Source organism: Bactrocera dorsalis, chromosome 5, assembly GCF_023373825.1.
Source record: "Bactrocera dorsalis isolate Fly_Bdor chromosome 5, ASM2337382v1, whole genome shotgun sequence".
NCBI classification, from domain to species: Eukaryota; Metazoa; Arthropoda; class Insecta; order Diptera; family Tephritidae; genus Bactrocera; species Bactrocera dorsalis.
This window is the reverse complement of record NC_064307.1, coordinates 73867668-73889183: the sequence shown is the minus strand read 5'-3', so window position 1 is coordinate 73889183 and position 21516 is coordinate 73867668. Positions and strand designations below refer to the sequence as shown.

The window sequence follows — 21516 nt, the reverse complement described above, 5'->3', positions numbered from 1 at the left end:
AAAGAAGAAACGTCACAGCTGAAAATCAATGCATTTCCTACATTACATTACTTATAGTACAATCACTACCCTCACTGCACGCACATTAAAACACAATAAAAGGATTTAAACGCACTTCAAGCATTTAATTAATTAATTGCACTCACACAGCAACGCAGTCTGAAGCATTTTGTGCTAACAAAAAACAGCCACAAGTCTAAAAGCAAAACTCGTTAAAGAAAGTTTTCAATGCAAACAAGTGAAATGCAGACGACCCCTAAAAGCAGACTATGGAAATTAAAAGTTTGCCTAAAATGTATATTATGCGAGATTTTTTTAATAGAAATTTACGTACACATTTTGTTAATGAAATGAAAAGCTATCACACATACACAGACACACCATACTACGCAGTTGCACCACAGCACACACGGGCAACTAAATCTAACCAACTACTTAAGGGTGTTTGTAAGCGCGTAGCATTTTACTAGCTCAGCTGAAATAAAAGTTCATATTTACTTTTGCACACATCAAAGCCACATTATATGCGCCGTATTAGTAGCTCACTATTAAACGCACACATACATATAATCATATATGGTACATATACATTACATATACACATATACATCGTTGCATTACCTTTTTTGCTTAACTTGCCACTTTTATACATATTATATGGTATAAAGGCATTTCCACATTTTAGGTTATAAAATTTTAACATTTTTTCTGTGCAACCATTACCTTGAAGTTACAGTTATAGCATTTCTTTATTTTTTCATTTCAACTTTTGCTCTTTCTCCGCTTCCACTCTCTTTCAACTCTTTTATTCACAGATTCGACGAGTCCAGCTCGGATAAGGAAATTTTGGACTTGTTGCTGGAGAAGAAACGTTACGATAAACGTCTACTGCCGCCAGTTAACGGTGAGTGCGCGCAGATGCTTAAATTTTACAAGCGTATGCAAGTGGGTGTGTGCATGTATGTGTGCGTATGTGAATGCCTGTTACTTGGCAATGCCCGTTTACTCAGCTGGGAAATTGTGCAAACAGCCTTGTTAGTGTGAGTGTGTGTGTGGAGTTTCTTCCGTTTTATTTTTTTCTTGTTTGTGTGTGTGTGTAAAATCCACAAAAGTGTCTAAAGGCGGATATGTATGAGGGCCCACTTGTGGGTAACTTGTTGGTTTTGTTGCCACAACCGTAACACATGTGGAAAAAATGCGCAACTGTGCGGCACAAATGACCATTGGCGGGCAGTGGCATGGCAAAAATGAAGAATCAAGTTTTGAATCAAAGAAAAAAATACAAAAATATGCAAAGGACCATAAAAAAAATTGGAGAAATATAAAAAACTCAAAAAAAATTTGCAAATTTTTTTTAATTATAAAAAAATTTGGAAAATTATTAAAAAAAAAAAATTTTTAATCTAATAAATTAAAAAAATATTATTAATTTTTTTTTATTGATATGAATTTTTTTAATTGAATAATAAAATTTTTTTTACATTGGAAAATAATTTTAAAAAATTAAAAAAAGATAAGAAAAATATTTTTAAACAAAAAAATGGTCAAAAAAATATTTAAAAAAAAAAAAATTTTTTTTTAAATATTAAAAAAACATATGCCTGCGCCAGTATCTGTCAGCTGAAATTAAACCAAATTCCTGCAGGTCGTGGGTGGCATGGAAATATATATTTTTTTATTGGCGCATATGCACGAGTTCTTTGTTAATAGTTAAAGTTTATACTACAGGTTGTTAGTGGACTAGTGCAGAAGCCTTTGAAAATTATAAAAAAGGATTACACCGATCTAAGTTTTTATTCAACGAAGACCTATCAACTAGGCAAAGAATTATATGCTGTTTTCGAAGTTTTATATACGTGCATAAACCTACCGAAAACATTAAGGTATACATAACCGAAACATATCCGAATTTTTAAACAATGAAGAACTATCAACTCAGCTCAGAATAACACACTTCTTTCGAGATTTTATATATGGTATAATGACCGCGTTGAAAGAACTACCCAAAACATTTGGGTATACATAACCGAAAAAAACCCGAATTTTTATTCGACAAAGAACTAAAAACTCGACAGGGAATAACTCGAGATTATCTATACATTTCGTGTGTATAGTTATAAGATTTAAGGTTTTTTTTAAAGCGAAGCTGTTAACAATAGATAGCGCCGACCTTACATGAAGACATTTGTCAAAGAGCATGAATTCTTGCTGCGTTAGAGATTTTTTATATATGTTTTATATATAATTAAAAAAAACTATTAAATATCCTTAGTACTGTAGTTAAATTCTTCGATTTCAATTTTACAGATGAGGATTTTTGCTGTGGTTTGTCTTCACCGGATATGGCCAAAGTTAGCAACTCGAGGAGGCCACACAATCGCGGTTTGTTCCATCTAAATCCATAAAGCCTAGAAAAAAGCACATTTTACTACTTTTCCAAGCACTTTACACTTGAGTTTTTGTAATAAAAATCGCAGCGGTCGCTATTTTGTGTTTGTAGATTGGCCTCTTTACTTGCTGGTTTATATCATTTCAGTTATTAGCGGTTATGCCGCGTTAACTTATATGATTTTCTGTAACTACATATGTTTAATATACATATGTACAAAGATTTATGTATTTTCTTTTCAATAGAAATGCAAAATTTTTAAAAAATCTTTTATTTTGAACTCTATCATTAAATTTGTCATACAAACACTAATAATATACCCTATATAAATCACAAATTTCAACGCAGGTACTTTGACGGTGAATGTGAATGTGTTGCTGCTCAGCTTGGCCTCGCCCGATGAGAGTAGTTTGGTGAGTCTTTCAAATGAATATCTAACTTTCTTTTAATAATGAGTAATGAAAATATATTGAAGCAACACTAATAAATTTCCAATCCATCGCCACTTTCACACCCAACAGAAATACGAAGTCGAGTTTCTGCTGAATCAACAGTGGAACGATCCGCGTCTACAATATGGCAACAAATCGCATTATGACTTTTTGAATGCATTGCATCATCACGACAGCATCTGGACACCGGACACCTACTTCATTATGCACGGCGACTTTAAGGACCCCATTATACCAATGCATTTCGCTTTAAGAATCTACCGTAACGGGACCATTACGTACGCAATGAGGTGTGTATGGGCGTTACAAGTAAAATTGAAACTTACAACGCATTAAATAGAATTTTTTTTTAATAAAAAAGGAAATATTGTTACAGTGACATTTTCGCGCAACGAATGGCGCCTGCAGGGCGGCATGAAACGCGCAACGAAATGTTTGAAAAATGCAAATTTTTACACAGCTTTGGCTTACAAAATACATCCACAACGCATAAGAAAAAGAGAAAGAAAAAAATAAAAATAAAAATAAAAGAAAAAGAAAAACGCAGAAAAAATATATAAAATATGAAAATAATACCTTGTCGCGTGCGCCATTTCATTAGTATGCGCAGTGACCAAGTGCATGCGCCACGCTTTGCGCTCGCTATGGCACTGACTCGGCATTCACTCGGCTATTGTTTGCAGCGCGACATTTTTTAGTCACGCATCAGAAAATTTTGAATAAATAATTTCTTGGCGTTTATACCCACATACACTTTTATGTGTACATATGTAAGGAAATGCAAATGTTGACATTAGTTACAGCTGTACACTCTGGCGTACCGCAACGTTGGTTGCTGTAGCATGATGTTGCAAGTTTGCGTATTTTATGTAGGATTAGTAGGTGACGCGCAGGTTTGAAGCTTTAAGCAGAAAAATAACTATTTTGCTGATTTTCTTTTAGCAGAGAAAGGCTATGTTCACTACTATGAAAGTTCATATGTTGCGCATATATCTAATTGAAAGTTATGGTATCTTACAAAATATGATGGAATAAAAAATTGATTGACTCAAAAAGAATCTAAATGTCTGAATATATATGTATTTAATTGGATTTTAGCACCAATTTTCTGATTTTATAAACTAATCTGTTGCGATTGAACGAAAACTGGAAATTAAAATTTTCTAAGATCGAGACTTTAAATGATCAAAAGCTGAGTTCTTATAATACTTTGAATACAAATGGTCACAAATAACTTCAAGCACTATCTGCCAATGAAAATATGAAAAAAACGCTTCACAAATAAAAAAGTTTTCCATACAGTTATTCAGTTTGTATGGCAGATATATGCTATAGTGAACCGATATCGGCGCTTCCGACAAATGAGCAACTTTTTGTGGAGATAAGAGCATGTGCAACATTTCAAAACGATATCTCAAAAATTGAGAGACTACTTCATGTACAAATAAACAGACACATGTACATAAACAAAATCCAATTTTAGCAATTCACAAGTCACTATAACGCCTTAAAGCACTCTTATTGGAGAACCCTGTTTTGTACTAATACAATCGAACTATTTTTAATTTTTAATGGTTTACATTATTTCGCTCCAAATCAGTTGAAATTTTGCGCTAGTATACGTTGCTTGATACTTGAAAAGCAACACGGCGTATGAGTAACATTTTGGCATGAATATGCGCCATTACAATACTTAAAAATTAAACTTGATAACCTACGCATATCATCGAAGATTGCTATAAAATATATGCACATAAAATAGCAAAAAAAAAGTAAAAGAAAAATTTTAAAAATTAATTTAGATGTATATGCTCTGCTGTTAAAAAATAACTTGAGTCTGTTTTAAACCAAAGCTGCCTGAAATAACGCAGATTTTTGGAATTTTTTTAAAATATAACTACTTTATCAATTATTTTGAAAATTTCAGGGTATATTTATACATATTTTAAGAACACACAGTGAAATTTGTGTTAGTATATTTGGAGTTTTGCGAAAGCTCCGAAGACGCTAAAAGACGCTGCTGTAGTGATACCTTTTAAATGGCTGTAACTCTAAAACTATTTGAGATATCGAGTTGAAATTTTAGTACGTCATTTTTAAAGATATCGTAAATGGAAAATCGATTATTTTAAAACTTTTTTTTTAATTTTTTTTTTTTTAATTTTTTTTTTTAACTTTTTTTTTAATTTCTTTTCAATTTTTTTATTATTTTTTAACGTTTTTAAATTTATCACGACGGCTTAAAAAATAGTTTCATAATTCAGTATTTTAGAAATTTGTGCTCAAACAGAAAAAAAGTAGAAATCAGAAACTAAAAATCAACAAATTATTATAATGTTTTTTTTTTTCTAATTTTCTACATTTGCAGACGCCACTTAATATTATCCTGCCAAGGTAGCCTACACATATTCCCGTTCGATGATCCGAAGTGCTCCTTCTCCATGGAAAGCAGTAAGTAAATATAATAAAATATGCGCAAATAAACACGCATACCCAATATAATGAAATAATAAAGCGGCGAAAATAATGAAAATAAACGCTACACATAATAATGAAAAGCAATAAAAATATTTACGCGCTCATCAAAACAATTTTTCATATTTACCACACACACACACCCACACACTTTTCAATATTGTTTTTTAATGCATTGGCTGGCGTTCAGGTAAAGCAATGTATTGTTTGATATTAATTAAAATTAGCGCAGCAATAAATAGTAAATTGCCAGCTTTTGTGTAAGAAGCGAAAACAACAAAAACAAAAATGGGTGAAGTGAAAATGGAAAATGGAAAAATAAATGCAAACAAAGTGCTGGATCAATTGAAAGCAGCATTTAAAAGGTGAACTGGGAATGGCAATACAATTCATTTTCGCATTTATGCGCTTCCGACAGCGTCACGTCAGCCACGCCAGCAACACCGCACCGCCCCCACATGCACTCAGCGCAAGTCTTATTGTGTGCGGCATATACTCGTATATTGTATACAGCAGCTTAATAACTACACTGGCTGTGGGGATGCGGTGCGCTGAGGCAGCAGGCGAATCGCCTTTGTTTGCGCGCGTTGCCAACAGCAAATATTTTTGTCTGTCTATGGGCGCGCGACCGACATGGATAATAATGCCTGCTGTTCGTGCGCCTTCTTTTGCTTTTCTTACTTTTATTTACCGCTTCAGACAATGGATGCTTGGCGTTGCCATTCAGCTGTCGGGCGCTAGTTCCTTTGCTACGGCGTAGGCGCTCACTAATGAATTGTGTTCGTTATAGCTGTGTTGGCCATCAGGTATTTTTTGCAGTTTCCTTCTTAATGTTAAGCTGAGAGACATTTAATGGTTCGTAATTACTCAAATAACTCAAATTTTTTTTATACAAGTCTAAAGCAAACTGGGATAGGGTCGTTATCGTGCAGATATCTTATGAAAAGAGTTTTTCAACAATAACTTGATTTTGATCGATCAAATTATATATCTCTTAGTTACAGAGACTTTCTTAGAGGTGTCTAGTCTAGAAACCTATTTTTCAGAGTAAAAAACGGAAAAAATATTTTTTTTAACCACCCTAAAGTACTTAGTTATATACCGGAAAAGTATTGTCACTGTCCAAAAATATATCTCTTTTACCAACATAAGCCAAAACATATTAATTTTCCATCACCAACTTTTTTTATTTGATACTCAATTAATTTTCTATCAATTCCTCTACTTCACAGTTTCCTATGAGGAGGCGCAAATCAAGTATGTTTGGAAAAATGACGAGGACACACTGCGTAAGAGTCCCTCACTAACCACATTAAATGCGTATTTAATAAAAAATCAAACAACACCCTGCGACCAAAATAGTTGGCGAGGTGAGTGAGTCGAGACTGATTATTAAAAACAATAATATTTATATATAATCAATGAAAAATATATTTATTTTGATTAACAGAAAAAGTAGTTGCAAGAAAGTATATTTGGAGTTAAAAATTTTTTATATAGTGATGTCATTATTTTTTCTTTGTTTCTGTTATAAATATGAATAATATTAGAACGTTTGAGTGTCTGCTTCTTTTCTGTATTTTTATGCTTCAGTTTTTTTATAATTAAATGATATATTATTATTATTATTATTATTATTATTATGTTTATTATTATTATTATTATTATATTTATTATTATAATTTTTTTTATAATTTTTTTATTAATAATATTATTATTTTTTATATTACTTGAACAAAACTTTCTGATTTGGTTTGAGGCCCAACAGTCTAGTAATGAGCCACAAAATGTCAATTTAGGTTCTGCCCGTTGCCATTCTTCAGTAATTTAGACTAATGTGCTTATCCCAGCAAGCTCATCAGCCTCACAATTTCCTGCAATAGCGCCCAAACCAGTCTAATAATAAAGCAACTCGATCGATGCTAGAGACAAGGAGTCTAGTAGACATGCTTTCGCTAGTCGTAAGCGCACTCAAGGCTAAAATCGCTGTCTTACTATCGATGTGGATATTCATCACTTTGAAAGAGTCTAGGATGACGCTGCAGAGGCTAGGTCGCCTAAAACTGGAGCTGATAGCTGATTTTTCATTATGGTCCTCTCGTGCTCAGACACAAAAGTATGCAAGGCAGTGCCCACTGACTCACCTTTGCAATAGAAATAGATATGCTATGCCCTTAAACGTCGATTTCTTGAAATACTACCATTTATGTGCAGATCTTTTTAAAGTTTTTAGTAAGAAAGAAGAGAGACTGAAGAGTCTAAACTCCTTGTCTGACAGTTGCGATCCCTTACCGGCCTTCGGGATGAACGTAACCCTAATCTGCCTTCAAGCCCCAGGAAAATATGTCAATCTAATGCAGTTCACATAAATGGTTGTCAGCCAGTTGCACGAAAGCGTGACAGCTCACTGTAGCTGACGGTGTCCTCAGTGCTCAGAGTCCAACTATCACGCTCATCCTTTAAATAACGTTTTAATCATAAGGACTTATGACATCAGATTAAAGATTATATATCTTTATTGATGATATCGATGAAATTTTGTCGTCAGTAAATATTAGTCGATAATTTTTGCTGTATTTAGTTGTTGGACGTTTTCAGAGAAAATAAAGACTATATGTATAATGTATAATTTGAATGCTGTAGTTATTCTGTTAAGGACATTACTTAATTAATTAAGTATATTAATTATTATTATTTTTTAATTTAAAGTATTTCTAAATTTATTGTAGCATTTTAAGCTAATTTTTAATTTTTTCAATACATTGTCTAGTGTGATATTTTTTTTTTACATAGAAAGTCCTTGTAACGACTACATTTTATGTTTTCTATATGTTATATGTTTGTAAACGCCGATTTGCAGTTACTTAATATGCAGCATATTAAATATCATATGCATATACATTTATTTAGCTATAATATTGTCATATTGCTAGTTAAAAATGCCTGCGTAACTTGAAGTTAATAGCAAATTTGCTTGAAATGTGTGAAAACAAAAATAGCATTGCCAGTTAGCTAGCGTGAAGAACTATATTATAAACTGAATTTAACAAGCGTAAACACTATATTAATAAAATCCACTATCCATATATATAAATATGTCTATATGAATGCCAACAACCGAACCAATCAACCTAACAAACAACAACGTAGGGAACTACAGCTGTCTTAGGGTCGATTTAATATTTACCAGAGATCGTGCATTCTATTTCACCACCGTTTTTATACCCGGCATTATACTGGTGACGTCATCATTTATAACATTCTGGCTAGAATGGAATGCAGTTCCGGCTAGATCGATGATAGGTAAAAACAAAACATTAATAATCACAAAAAAATAATGAAACAAAATTGCCAACAACCCATCACAACTTACAAAGGAGTATACAAAACCAGAAACAAACTAAAATCTCCCATAATTCTCAACCCATTCATAAAAAAAATCCAATAAATAAATCAGTATTATTTATTAGATATGCAACTACAAAACATTTGTTTACTTTTATGAACAAATTATAAACAAATTTTATTTCTCTGTAGTATGCCAGCTAACTTTTACATTTGTATGTATATTCAAAATTTGTTTGCTATAATTTTGAATGCTCGTACCGGTTATTTGCTAAACATGCTCACTCCAAATTTCACCACAGAACATTTCACCCACGGTAAATGCTATGCCAGTATACAATTCGAATAATCGTTTTGATTATATTGTAGTTTGCGTATTTTGTTTTACGATTTGATTGAATTTTCATTATAGTAATTTCGTAATTATAGTAATATTTGGAAAAGGTAACTTTATTAAATTTATTGTTGCGCAATTCATTTAGCAAATGTTCAAAAACAATTTATTTCAAAAATATATATAAAATGAAATTTTAAAAAAGTTCCTATCGTTTCCCAAACACAACCAATGAAATCCCTGCCCTTCTCTAAAAGCGCTCGTTAGCCATATCTGCATTCTAGCGCTCGCCCTTTACCGTTATTACCTAGAATCGCCCTTTACCAAGCCTTAAATATTTTTAATAAAATTTTTTCAATTGCCACTTGCCACTTTTATTATTAATTTGAGGTAAATGTTGCAACAGATATTTAGTTTGCTTGTCAGTACTTAATTATTCGCATATAATTCACATACGCTCGTGCTGATGTGGCAAGTAAAATACTTATTTATTGCTTTTATGCAACATATTTATAGAATACATAATTTTTCAGCAGTCTCTTTTTTTTACATTCTCTTAAAAGTATTTTTTAGTAAAAACCAATTTGTCTTTAGCGCCTTGCCATTAGATTTAGCATTCTCATTTTCATACGAAGAAAACCGAAAGCCTTAAAAATATTTGCGTTTTACTGCATGCAATAAGTTTTTTATTAAAGTAGAAAACACCGAATTACTTTTGAAAAAATTTGCAAACTCCACATACCCAAAAAATTTTAATTACATTCCCATAACCTGAATGCCAAAAAAGCTTTCAGGGATGCTTAGGTGAATAAGTATGCCATAAAGCTTTCAGAGATCCTTAAATAAACAAGTATTTCAAAAGAAGCTTTCATGGAAGCTTTGGTGAAAAAGTGTGTCAAAAAGCTTTCAGGGACGCTTAGGTGAAAAATATGCCAAAAAGCTTTCAGGAATGATTAGGTGAACAAGTTTGCCGATAGAAACGCCAAAAGAAGCTTTCATGGAAGCTTAGATGAATAAGTATGCTAAAAAGCTTTCAGGGATGCTTGGGTTAACAGGTATGCCAAAAGCTTTTAGGGATGCTTAAGTGAACAAGTATGCCAATAGAAGCTTTCATGAAAGCTTAGGTGAATAAGTATGCAGTTATAAACTTCATAACATAGTCTGGACTTAGTGAGTAGGTATTTAGAGTGCCACTGATACAAAGCTTAATTTTAAGTTATAATTAAAAATAGCCACAGACAATACATTTAGTTGGTGATAAATGAGATAGTATGGAAATATGTAATTTACAATATACATAAATATAATATATCGAAAGCTTTTGCCGGAATAACAAATAGATTTTCGTAAATAAATTATTTTTATAAACACACAAAAACTATATATGGTAATTATAATATATTTCACAAATTGTTTTATTCATAGAATGCTCACTTAAGTTAAGCGCGCGTCTAAAGCGTTCATCATTGAAAGCTCTCATAAGTTAAACGCGCGTCTTAGGCTTTCACCATTGAAAGCTCGAAGGAGTTAAGCGCGCATTCAAAGCTTTCACAATTGAAGCTCCTTTAAATGAAATGCGCGTCTAAAGCTTTCATCGTAAAAATCTCTTTTAAGTTATACGCGCCCCTAAAGCTTTCACCATTGGAAGCTCGCTTAAATGCGTAAAAGCTTTCACTTTTTATGCGCAACTGTCGCATAACTTTCGCACTCGACTTCTACTCGTTTATACCATAAAATGTCAATCAATGTGTTCGTGTCGTAACCGAAGTCATTTGTCTCGTCTCTGTCGTCGTCTCATCTAATATACTATGCTATAATCTAAGTACGTCCATAGTGTGTTCTAAATGTTCTACGTCTATACCACTGACATATAAATATCGCGTAGTTTTAGTCGAAATAAAATAACTATATTTATTATGTACGAATAAAGCGAATGCAAGCTACCTAACTGAATAGTTTAATTTTAGTAAAAAAAATATGAAATAATTTTGCATAAAGCCATGCTGGCATTATCTACTATGTTGTATTGTGTATTCTTTTCCTAAAGGTAATTACAGTTGCCTAGAAGTCGAGTTGACTTTTACCAGGGATCGTGCTTATTATTTCACCACTGTTTTTATACCCGGCATTATATTGGTGACATCATCATTTATCACATTTTGGCTGGAATGGAATGCTGTGCCAGCCAGAGTTATGATCGGTATGTAAAAATCTTAATAAGTTTAGTTAGAAATGCATTAAAAGAAAACAAATGTTATTTTTTTATGTGTAAGCTGAAAATTAGCGTAATTAGTTGAGGGTAGTTTAAGTTAATTGTAAGAGCGTGTGAGCTGAAAAATATAGGTAGAGCTTTAAAAGCAGTCAAAATAGCGATTAATATATACTGTAGGGCATTTATAATCAATATATTAGATATAGTAGAAGACTTTTAGTTATAATATAAAATATAAATATAGAATGTAGGGTAAAGGATTGATCAATATTAAGCTTTAAGTAAGTAGGCATCTCTACAAAATGTAGGAAAATGTTAACTTGACATCTAGCTTTTCAATAACCTTATGTGTTCTGGACATTTTTTTAGAATTAACTAAAGCCCTAAATCATATTTGATATTTGATACTACATGTATTACGCAGAGTTCTGGTATTTATAATTGAAAGCACAAGTTTTCAGTTGCTCTCTTCCTTTTTTCCGATATGAATATGGTATTAGCTTTAAAAATCTCAAATTAATGAAAGAATCACAAAAGCTCGAAAGCTCATAGTTCCCATCTTTTTCGGTTTTCAACGCTTATTTAAGCAAATTACTTCTACTTCACTTACTTTAAGTGAAATAGATTTTCAAAAACAAACAACAATAAATCACTACCTTTCACAAATCAGAGCTTTTCAAAAGCTTCTAAATAAGAGTATACTTAAAACATTGGTTCTCTGTCTAGCATTGGAGCGTTATATGAACTAAGAACGTGTTAGTTTTCTAATATAGTTATATAACGGAAAATGGAACGAAAGCAGATTCGGTGACCTTATCATTATACACAACATGAAGTAGATTTAGCCCTACCCAACTATCTGTCCGAACTAATCCCCTAGTTTTTAAGGTATCGTCGTGAAATTTTGCACACGCACTTGTTTCTTCAAACAGCTGCTCATTTATCGGAATCGTTGATATCAGACCACTATAGCATATAGCTGCCATACAAACTGAACGATTGAATTCGAGTGCTTGAATGAAAAACTTTTTCTTTTGACGAGACATATTCATGAAATTTGGCACGTATTATTTTTGGAGACAATGGTGCAATCTCCGAAGAAATTGTTCAGATTGGACCACTATAGCATATAGCTGCCATACAATCTGATCAAGTTTTTGTAAGAAATCTTTTTTATTTGTGAAGAATGAAATGTATTTTTTCGTGTTTTTTTCTTATTGTAGAGCATATTTTATAATAAATTTGCATACATAGTTCTAAATGGAAAAATATATGACAATCCTAAAAATCTTTAGTAAAAACACTGTAGTCAATAAATAGGTATTTTATAGGTTAGTCACTCTAATGCCAATGGTATGTATTTTGCGCTAAAATGTTGAGTATTCAATTCAGTAAGTAGTTGTTTAGTTAGTAAAGAGTAATTCACGCCCGTAACATAAAAATTGGTAAAATCCCCAGTTTAATTTATTTTAGTATTTTTTACTTTCGATAGATACAACCACTCAACAGTATATATAAGCACAGCTACATATTTTGCATGTGTATTTTGCAAGCTTTTAACAAATATTATGCATTTACACTTATTGCTAATTGATATTCAAGAAAAAATACACACACCTACACCCACACTTACACACAGCTGCAAACACGCAACACTAACACCACTTCACCTTTCCACTTTTGATATTTCATATTTAAGCCTAAAAAGTAGTTTAGTATTTATGTATATTTTTGAAAGAAAAAAATAACAATTTCTGTGCATTTTATGCAATTTTTAAACCACGAAAACTTGCATAAAAATCTAAAAATTAAAAAAAAAATTATTGTAATTCTTTGCAACCACAGACACCATAACAGAAAATACAATTAAAAGTTCAACTTTTTATATGCGCTTATTTATTACCGTTATTACAAACGTCAAACCAATAAAAAATGTGTCACAAGTGTTTACCACAAAAACAACAACTTTCCAACTTTCAACAAAATATGCAGCGTGTGCAAATTGGCGCATTAAAGCTCGATATAACGTAAGACCGCCGACAACGGAAATTGCACGTGCGTAAAGCAAGTGTAAGGGACTTAGTGGCAACACCAATGGCAAGGAGTAGCAGCATTTTCTGAAAAGTAGCAGCATACTTTATCACTTTGCCATATTCAAAGTTCGCTCGTTTGTTTTTCACATAAAACAAAAGTTGCGGCGTTTTCACAAACACCTGCACACACACGCTCACTTAGATGCGCTAAAATAAATTTTTCGTTTACTGCCAAAGCACGTCACACGTAGCGGGAAGTGCGTAAGTCTGCAATCAAGCTGCCAAGAGCGCGCAAAGTAACCGTTAAACCTTATCTACACGCAGTAAAAGCATTAAAAATGCATTTGTGTTGGAATGAAATGCATTTGTGGCGGTGAGCAAAGCGTTTACTGCGAAGAAAATGCATTTTTGTTGGAGCGCAATGCTTGTGAGTCGAAGTATATGTATTTGTGTGCAGCAAAATGCAACGCTGAGGTGTTGTGCACATCTCCTGCATGCCTTACTGCGAGCGTAAATAAATTTCATCGTTAAGTCGCTAACTTGCGCGCTGTTATTGGCCGCGACAGGCTGCCAAAAGTTGTCACTATAACGTAAGCAAAGCGAAATTGCAATTATATGAGGGATTTTGGAAAAGTTAGAAAGCTGGAAATGTTGCGATTTTACTTAAAAATGTATTTTTCCGCATTTTGTAGTTACAAAAGCATATTTAAGAAGTTGCTGACTGCCAGGTGTTAACTTAGAAGCAGTTATTGGAGTGAAAGTAGGTAGGACGGTAGGTGAGTGGCTGTCTAACGACGCACCTAAGAGGCCCATTGCGATATCACCCAGAATAAAGTCCTCTTACTCTATTGTCTCTTCTCTGAACCACACCGTACTTCTGATGATGTTCATCAGTAAAAAAAGTTTTTTTTTTTTGCAAATTCTGTATTGGATCATATGGTACTCACATCAAAATGTCATAATACTTTCATCTCTACAATTCCGCAAAATATTGGCTTTACTTCTATTATAGATATCATATGATTTTATGATTCAAAATATGATTTGATATGAAAGAGATATTATATGATGTGATAAATGTATTGTGATACTAAATTATAGAATACGATATGATGTTATGTGATGTTATATTAAATCATTTGATATATTATGATGAGATGTGATGAATATGATGTCATGTGACGAAATGTGTTGTGATATAAATTAAAATGTTAGAGAGTTTGATGTGATATAATATGTGCTGATATTAAATTACATAAACCGATAGGTCGAGATGTAATGTGATTCGATGTGAGATAAAACTACGAAACGTATGATGATATTGTGATGTCATGCTAAAAAGCAATATATATGTATATCATCATCAACAAGCAAATACATATGCTGACTTCATATCTACGTGGATTTGATATGATGTGATATAAAACGGTTATGTGATGTAGTATTAAATCATATTACGTAATAAAATATGATGTTAAATCATATGATGCAATGTGATGAGCAGTTAAAAAATCCATATTTTCTCATTTATTTGAGATTATAATATATAATCACCAGCAAATATATATGTGATGTGACATTAAATCGTATGACGTAGTATAATATGATGAGCTGCTAAAAAATCAACTAATTTGAAAGTATAAAATATATCAAGCGATCACCAGCAAAGACATATACTGCGATGTGATGTTGCAAAATCAATATTTTCACAACTAATTTGAAAGTATTAAATATTATATATCTAGTGATAACCAGCAAAGCCATAAGCTGAATTTACATCCTGTGATGTTATTTTTTCTTTCCCGAACTACACAAATTCACTATTCTTTTAATTGGTATATTAGTCAGTGCTTTCATATTCAAGGTTAAAAAATCGTGTGATTGGATATAGAAACTTCAAATACAAGTCTGCTAGTGAAAATTTTAAATGCATTTGACGTGATCTATCATATCATGTGATTCATCATATTATCACATCATCGCTTAAAGGAAGGATAAATCATAGACTGATACTACATATAACAGCAAACAGTGCCAACAATGGCAGTGTAAGACACGCTTACATGAAAGAAAGCCATTCTTAACAACAACTTAAGCTTCAAGCGAATAACTAACAGCATTTCTGCACAATTTTTTTAAAGAAATTTTTTTAATAACTTGCTTATGTACTTACAAACCCAAATCCTTGAACCCACAGTAAAAAAGAAAGAAGAAAATGCTTCAAAAAAGCGCATACGTGTTTGGAGTGCACAACACTTAGTTCGCATTGCAATTGGCAACTTCCTAACTACTTGCCTTACCTCAAAATACACACACGCATTCACAAGCACACATTCATGTGTTTGTAAGTGCTCTCGCGTACTTTGGAACAATTAAGCACTCGCAAATGAGCTACAAGTGGGTTACTGCGTCTGTTTGCATTAGACAGCGCTTGCTGCTGCTTTTGGCACCCGTTTAGTGGCACGACGCTGCCAGTGCGGCCTAATTACCACAAAACGTCACTCACACTGGGCGAACCGCAATCAAGCCGAAATGAAGTAAATAAACAAGCATCATAATACACAAACAAGTTGGCGCTTTTTGCAGTGTAAACCAGACTTGCTGACAAAGAAAAATGGCGAAGCAAAGCCAATTATGCTTACTGCTTATACTGACACCGTCTGTGTGGCAACTTTATGCATTGAAGGGGTTTCTACTTGCAACTAAAAGCAGCCAAAAGAGTGTGGTCAATGTTTATAAATTTAGTTAAGTGCTTGTGGTACATTTACTTATACCGTTAAACAACTAGCGGCTACTTACGGTAGCTGAAAGCTTTTATTTAGCTTTCGATGTGCTTAAGTGAAAGCTCTAAGCAACTAAGTAAGTGCTTCCTTATTTGTGGTTATGTTTTTTTTTTCTCTCTATATACAAGTTGCATTTATTACGGAAATAAATTGAGCCATTCCCAGTGCTAGATTTTTGTACAATAACCGCTATACATATACTTACACACTCCAAATCACTACCATGGAAGCAATAGAAAATGTTACATATTTCACTGACTGACAGCGCTTTGTGCTTGTTAAGGAAACCAGGAAGCCAGCAGGATATTCGATTTTTACATACACACTACCAGCGTCCACTGAGAGCGCTGCTTGATTGCCAATAATTTGTGCTATATCCCAGAAGGATATGGAAATAGTGGCGTATAATTTGTGGTCACAATCGATAGAATATCGGCAGTTTGTGACTAGGTCTTAAAGGACTAGTACATTAAGCCGAAAACTATGAAATTGTGCAGTTTTTAGCAAAGTGTATTAATTTATTTAAAAGAGAAGCTCTTCTATTTAAAAAGCAATAAAACCAAGTAGATCCTCTTATTAGTAGAGGTGCCAACTGTTTCGCACTTGCTGAAAACTATCACTTTTTCAACACAAGAAACATATTAAATGTGACCATAAAAAAATTTTTAAGAGCTTTCAGACATTCAGAGAGCTTAAAGCTTTTTAGAATCTGACTAGAAACTATCACTTTTTTCTACACTAGAAACTTACTGAAATGAAATGTGATCATAAAAAAACAAAAATGCTGTAAAAGCTTTCAAGCATTCAGTGAGCTTCAAGCTTTTTCCAAGCAAGAGGTTTACCACAAGTAGCATAACAAAGTACGAATCTAATCACAAATAATAATATTTTCATACAAGCTTTCAGCCACTCAGAGAGCTTAAAGCTTTCTAGAACGTAATATTTTTGGGATAATAACAAGTTGTAGACCACAAATAGTTACACATGAACTTCAATCTGAAAATTAATAAAATTTTCAATTGCAGCCGTTTAGAGGGCTTAAAGCTTTGCAGAACCCTATCAGGACATCGAGGCAAATAGCAGAACAAAATACCAACATATGTATTGCTATCTAATAACAAATACAATTTTTATATAAGCTTTTAGTCATTCAGAGAGCTTAAAGCTACTCAGATATATACTTTTTCAGCTTTCTAGGCTGAGCTATAGTTTTTTGATCAGTTAAATGGGGAGTAAGGTTTTTTCATTAAAATTGATTAACTGAAAGCATTTTTCAAACTTGTGTTATTTAACTATTCCATACTTTCGGGAAAGCTACTTCTTAAGTTCCCCAACTTAAAGTATGTGAACTAAAGCTCATTGTGAGCAAAGTAAGCACAGGTTTTTTTACGGAAATTAACAGTTGAAGATATAAATCGCTTGCCGTTTATATAAATAGCCTTACAACCCGATCTATAAGTAATACTCTAACACTAGCGACCAGTTATGACACACGTAACTCTTTATTTGACCTCAGTGTATTATCATTCCAGTCATATAAGTATACATATGTATGTATTGAAGTTAAAGCCATTTTGTGGCTTATGCAAAAAGCAAACCATTTGCGGCCGGAACTGGCTTGTAGCCACGCAAGAGAGCAGCGGTTTAGCACATCCGCTGTCAATAAAAATATCGGACATTGTAACTTGCAACATTTTGTAGCAAGTTTATTGATAACTAGGAAAAATAACATGTGAGCACTTAGCTCCAGTATAAGCAATATAACAGATATAGTAAAATAAATGGCAATGAACCGGAAGGATGCTTAATAAAAGAAGAAAGCAAAATAAATGATGCGTACTCTATTGCGCTGAAATTTACAAGGTTTATTTAGCCGATTAACTACAGCTAAGTAAATATTTATCTCATTGGCTGATGTGTGTTTTGTAAGCATTTCGTATTTGTGGGGTTTTAATGCTCATTGTCGAGAGATATGACGCAATTTTAACATAAAATAATACAAATATAAAAGTAGGGTTGTAAAAGGTATATTTTTTGTATTTATGTACGCAATTTTGATATAACATTTTTCGAAGAAGAAGATGTTTATAAATTTAACTTCAATTCTTATCACAAATTTCATACAACCCAGATAAATTTTTTTCTTAAAAAATTTAAATTTTAAACCATTCATAAATATAGACAGCATCTTCAAGTACCTCGTACCACAGTGGTAAGTGGCAAGCAAATTGAGAATGGCAAGCAGAAAGCGTACAACATAATAAAGTAAGACAAAATATGCTAAATTACATTACATTATGCATTTTAGTGAGTAGTTAGGACCGGAGTTGCAGCACAACGCAATCAGCCACTTGTTGTGCGATATACAACTGGCATTGCCACTGTTGGTACTCAAATTGAAGCATAAATAAATATTAAGATGCAGATGAGTGTTGGCTTATTGTGGATAGCTGCAATGAGAAAAAATGTGCATTATGTCGTAAATTTAAGAACTTTAGGTAAATTGCATGAGCTGCAATGAGAGAAGCTAACGACGTAGTAGATAAAAGCTTGCTGTGAAATATTTTTGCAGATTTGCGGAAAGTAAGGCATTGAAGAAAGTGGGTTAAGGCGCATGAATATAGACAGAAAAATTCAAATATTTTACTTAAAAGTCTCAAGTAGTCAAAACGGCCGTTATCGGACCACCATTGCATACAGCTGCCATATAAACTGAATGATTGCAAGAAAGTGCTTGTATGGAAAATTTTTTTAAATGACAAGATATCATCTCGATATTTGCCATGAACTATTGTTTTGGGCAATAGTGGAATCTCTAAAGAAATAATTCAATTCGGATCACTTTAGCCTATAGCTGCCATACAAACTGAACGATCGGAATCAAGAGTTTATATGGAAAACTTTTTCATTTTACCAGATATCTTAACGAAATTCGGCATGGGTCATTGCCAGAAGCAATAATGCAATCTCTGAAGAAATTGCTCAGTTCGGATTACTATAGCATATATGTAGCTGCCATACAAACTCAACCATCAAAATCAAATTCTTGCAAAGATCCTTTTGTATTTATCCTTGTTAGTCCTTGTATTCAAGGGATGGATATTAATTATACATATGTTACATAAATAAACAAACTCTTATATTTATTTGTAAATAACAACTACAAAAATATATTAATCAGTTTTAACTGTTGTACAACCTTAAATATTTCAAAATAATTACACTAAACGCAGCCACTGAATGCTAAATATTTATGCACACAGTTATTTTAAAGATTTTAACATTATTTTCGCCTAAATAACTTTTTTAGATAACTAAAATATTTAAATTTTACACAAAGTACCACAAAAAAAAAACGCATTAACAAAACTCACCTACTTTAGTGAACCTTTACATACACACCCTGCATTATATCCATAACATATAAAAAATATAACTCACCACACCCACCAAATAACTAACATCAACCCCTTACCAAAGCGATCCCTAATCAACCCTATAATATATTACTCATATATGATATCTAACTCGATAAATTATATATAATTAATTGACTTGCTACTTTTTACTTTTATTTTATTTTTTGTGTTGTGTGGCAACCAACAAATTTAGGTGTAACAACAATGTTGAATTTCTTTACAACATCCAACGGTTTCCGCAGCACACTGCCCGTCGTCTCCAATCTCACCGCTATGAATGTTTGGGATGGCGTTTGCATGTGCTTCATCTACGCCTCGCTACTGGAGTTTGTATGCGTGAATTATATGGGTCGCAAGCGGCCACAACATAATGCTGTCTATAGACCTGGCGAGAATCCTGTCACACAGGTAATAAAACAACATCTCACACTTCACAACATAACACACCCACCCACCCAACACACACACATCTATATTGATTTGTCTGTGACATTACTATCTCTATACCTCTCTATATGTATTGCTAACACACTCTACATTTAACCATTCATTAAAAAAACCACAACGCGCAACACTATATCTATCCGTCTATGAAACTTGCGCCTTAAACTAAAACCGGCTGAGAATTACCACATATATTTTTCTTTATTAACGAAATTCATGATTTACGAAATTCAAAAAAGGTAAAAAAGGCAACAATTAAATGACCTGAGTGTATTAATATCATATAATTTTTTTTCGAAAAAAGCTATAACCGAATATTGAAAGATTTTAGTATTACCTCACCACAAGCAAAATTCCATACCAACCATCGTGCATTCTACTATACTCTCCGCCAATAATTACTCTTAACATTTTATGTTTTATAAATTTTCTTACTACTTTTATTTCACACTTTTTAACACTTAATCTACTACTTTCCTCTACAACACTTGCTATACTTTTTCCAAATTAAACAAAGTAAAATTTCTTAGCATATTTAAACAGTCGTTCGTACTGTTTCTCTATTAATATGTCTTGAAAATTATGCCAATATTTCACATATCCGTTGCTGAGTATAAAAACCAACTACAGTCCGTTTTAAAAGTATGCGTAAGGCTGCGTAATAAATCTAGTATTTTACTTAGGCTTGCTCTTCAAGCATTTTCCTTTCAACTTTTGAGATCTATATTTAATTTTTTAACTTTCGCATATTTTGTTCAACTATTTAAAAAATCTTAGATAAAAAACTAAATTAAAACTTTTTTTTATTAAAATTTAAAGTTTTTATTAAAAATATTTTTTTTTTATTAAAAAAGAATGTGTTTTTTTTAATAAAATAATATATTTTTTTAATATTTATAAAAAAAATTTTAATATTTAAATAAAATATTTATATTAAAAGAATATTTTTTTAAATTTTAGTTCAACAATTTCCTAGTGGAGACTTTAAAATTTTGTTTAAATGTCTATATAAAAATTATTTTTTAATACAGAATTTTTGGAAAACTCTTACATTTCTTTATATTTCCTAATTTCTCCCACACGTTTATTCAGCAAACCTCAAAAAACATGAAAAAATAACTGTTTGTTTGTATGTGTATTCTATGTGTTTATGCCAGTCTTGTACGAAATATTAATCAAATTTCATGTTTGCATAACTCCAAAATAACTTTGGCCTACAAAATTTCATTGTTAAGTGTTTTCCAATATTTTTGTTTAGATTTTTATTTTCACATTTAACATATTTTAATACAATTTATTTTAAGTTTGTATTGCAAATTAACCAAAAGCGTGTATTGTAGAAATTCAAACAAATTTAATAAACATTGTTATTAGAAAAAAAGTTAACTTAACCCTTAGGTGACGCAAAAAATATGGTATATCAATTTAGGTTTAAAAAAAAATTAGAAATAAAAATAAATAAAAAAATTTTAAATAAAATATAAAAATAATCATAAAAAATATATAAAAATTAAAAATTAACTAATATAATTTAAAAAATTTTAAATTATTTGTTTATTAAAAAGTAATTAACATTTTTTTAATCATAAATATTTATTTTAAAAAATTTAAAATTAAGGATTAATTTTAA

General features: G+C 32.0%; 1 protein-coding gene across 15 annotated transcripts in view; it reads left to right on the top strand.

Annotated features, from left to right (window-relative positions):
- LOC105227362 (uncharacterized) overlaps nt 1–21516 on the top strand; it is a 111453-nt gene that overhangs the window by 69007 nt on the left and 20930 nt on the right. For 9 of the 15 annotated variants that reach the window (XM_049459142.1, XM_049459141.1, XM_049459145.1 and 6 more), the window contains 8 exons: nt 816–904; nt 2308–2382; nt 2738–2802; nt 2911–3131; nt 5210–5292; nt 6549–6686; nt 11043–11195; nt 19636–19850. In XM_049459142.1, coding sequence (XP_049315099.1) covers nt 816–904; nt 2308–2382; nt 2738–2802; nt 2911–3131; nt 5210–5292; nt 6549–6686; nt 11043–11195; nt 19636–19850 — 1039 coding nt within the window. Of the gene's footprint in view, nt 1–815; nt 905–2307; nt 2383–2737; nt 2803–2910; nt 3132–5209; nt 5293–6548; nt 6687–8466; nt 8620–11042; nt 11196–19635; nt 19851–21516 lie in introns of all 15 variants that reach the window. The other 6 variants (XM_049459140.1, XM_049459146.1, XM_049459152.1 and 3 more) reach the window with 3 other exon arrangements.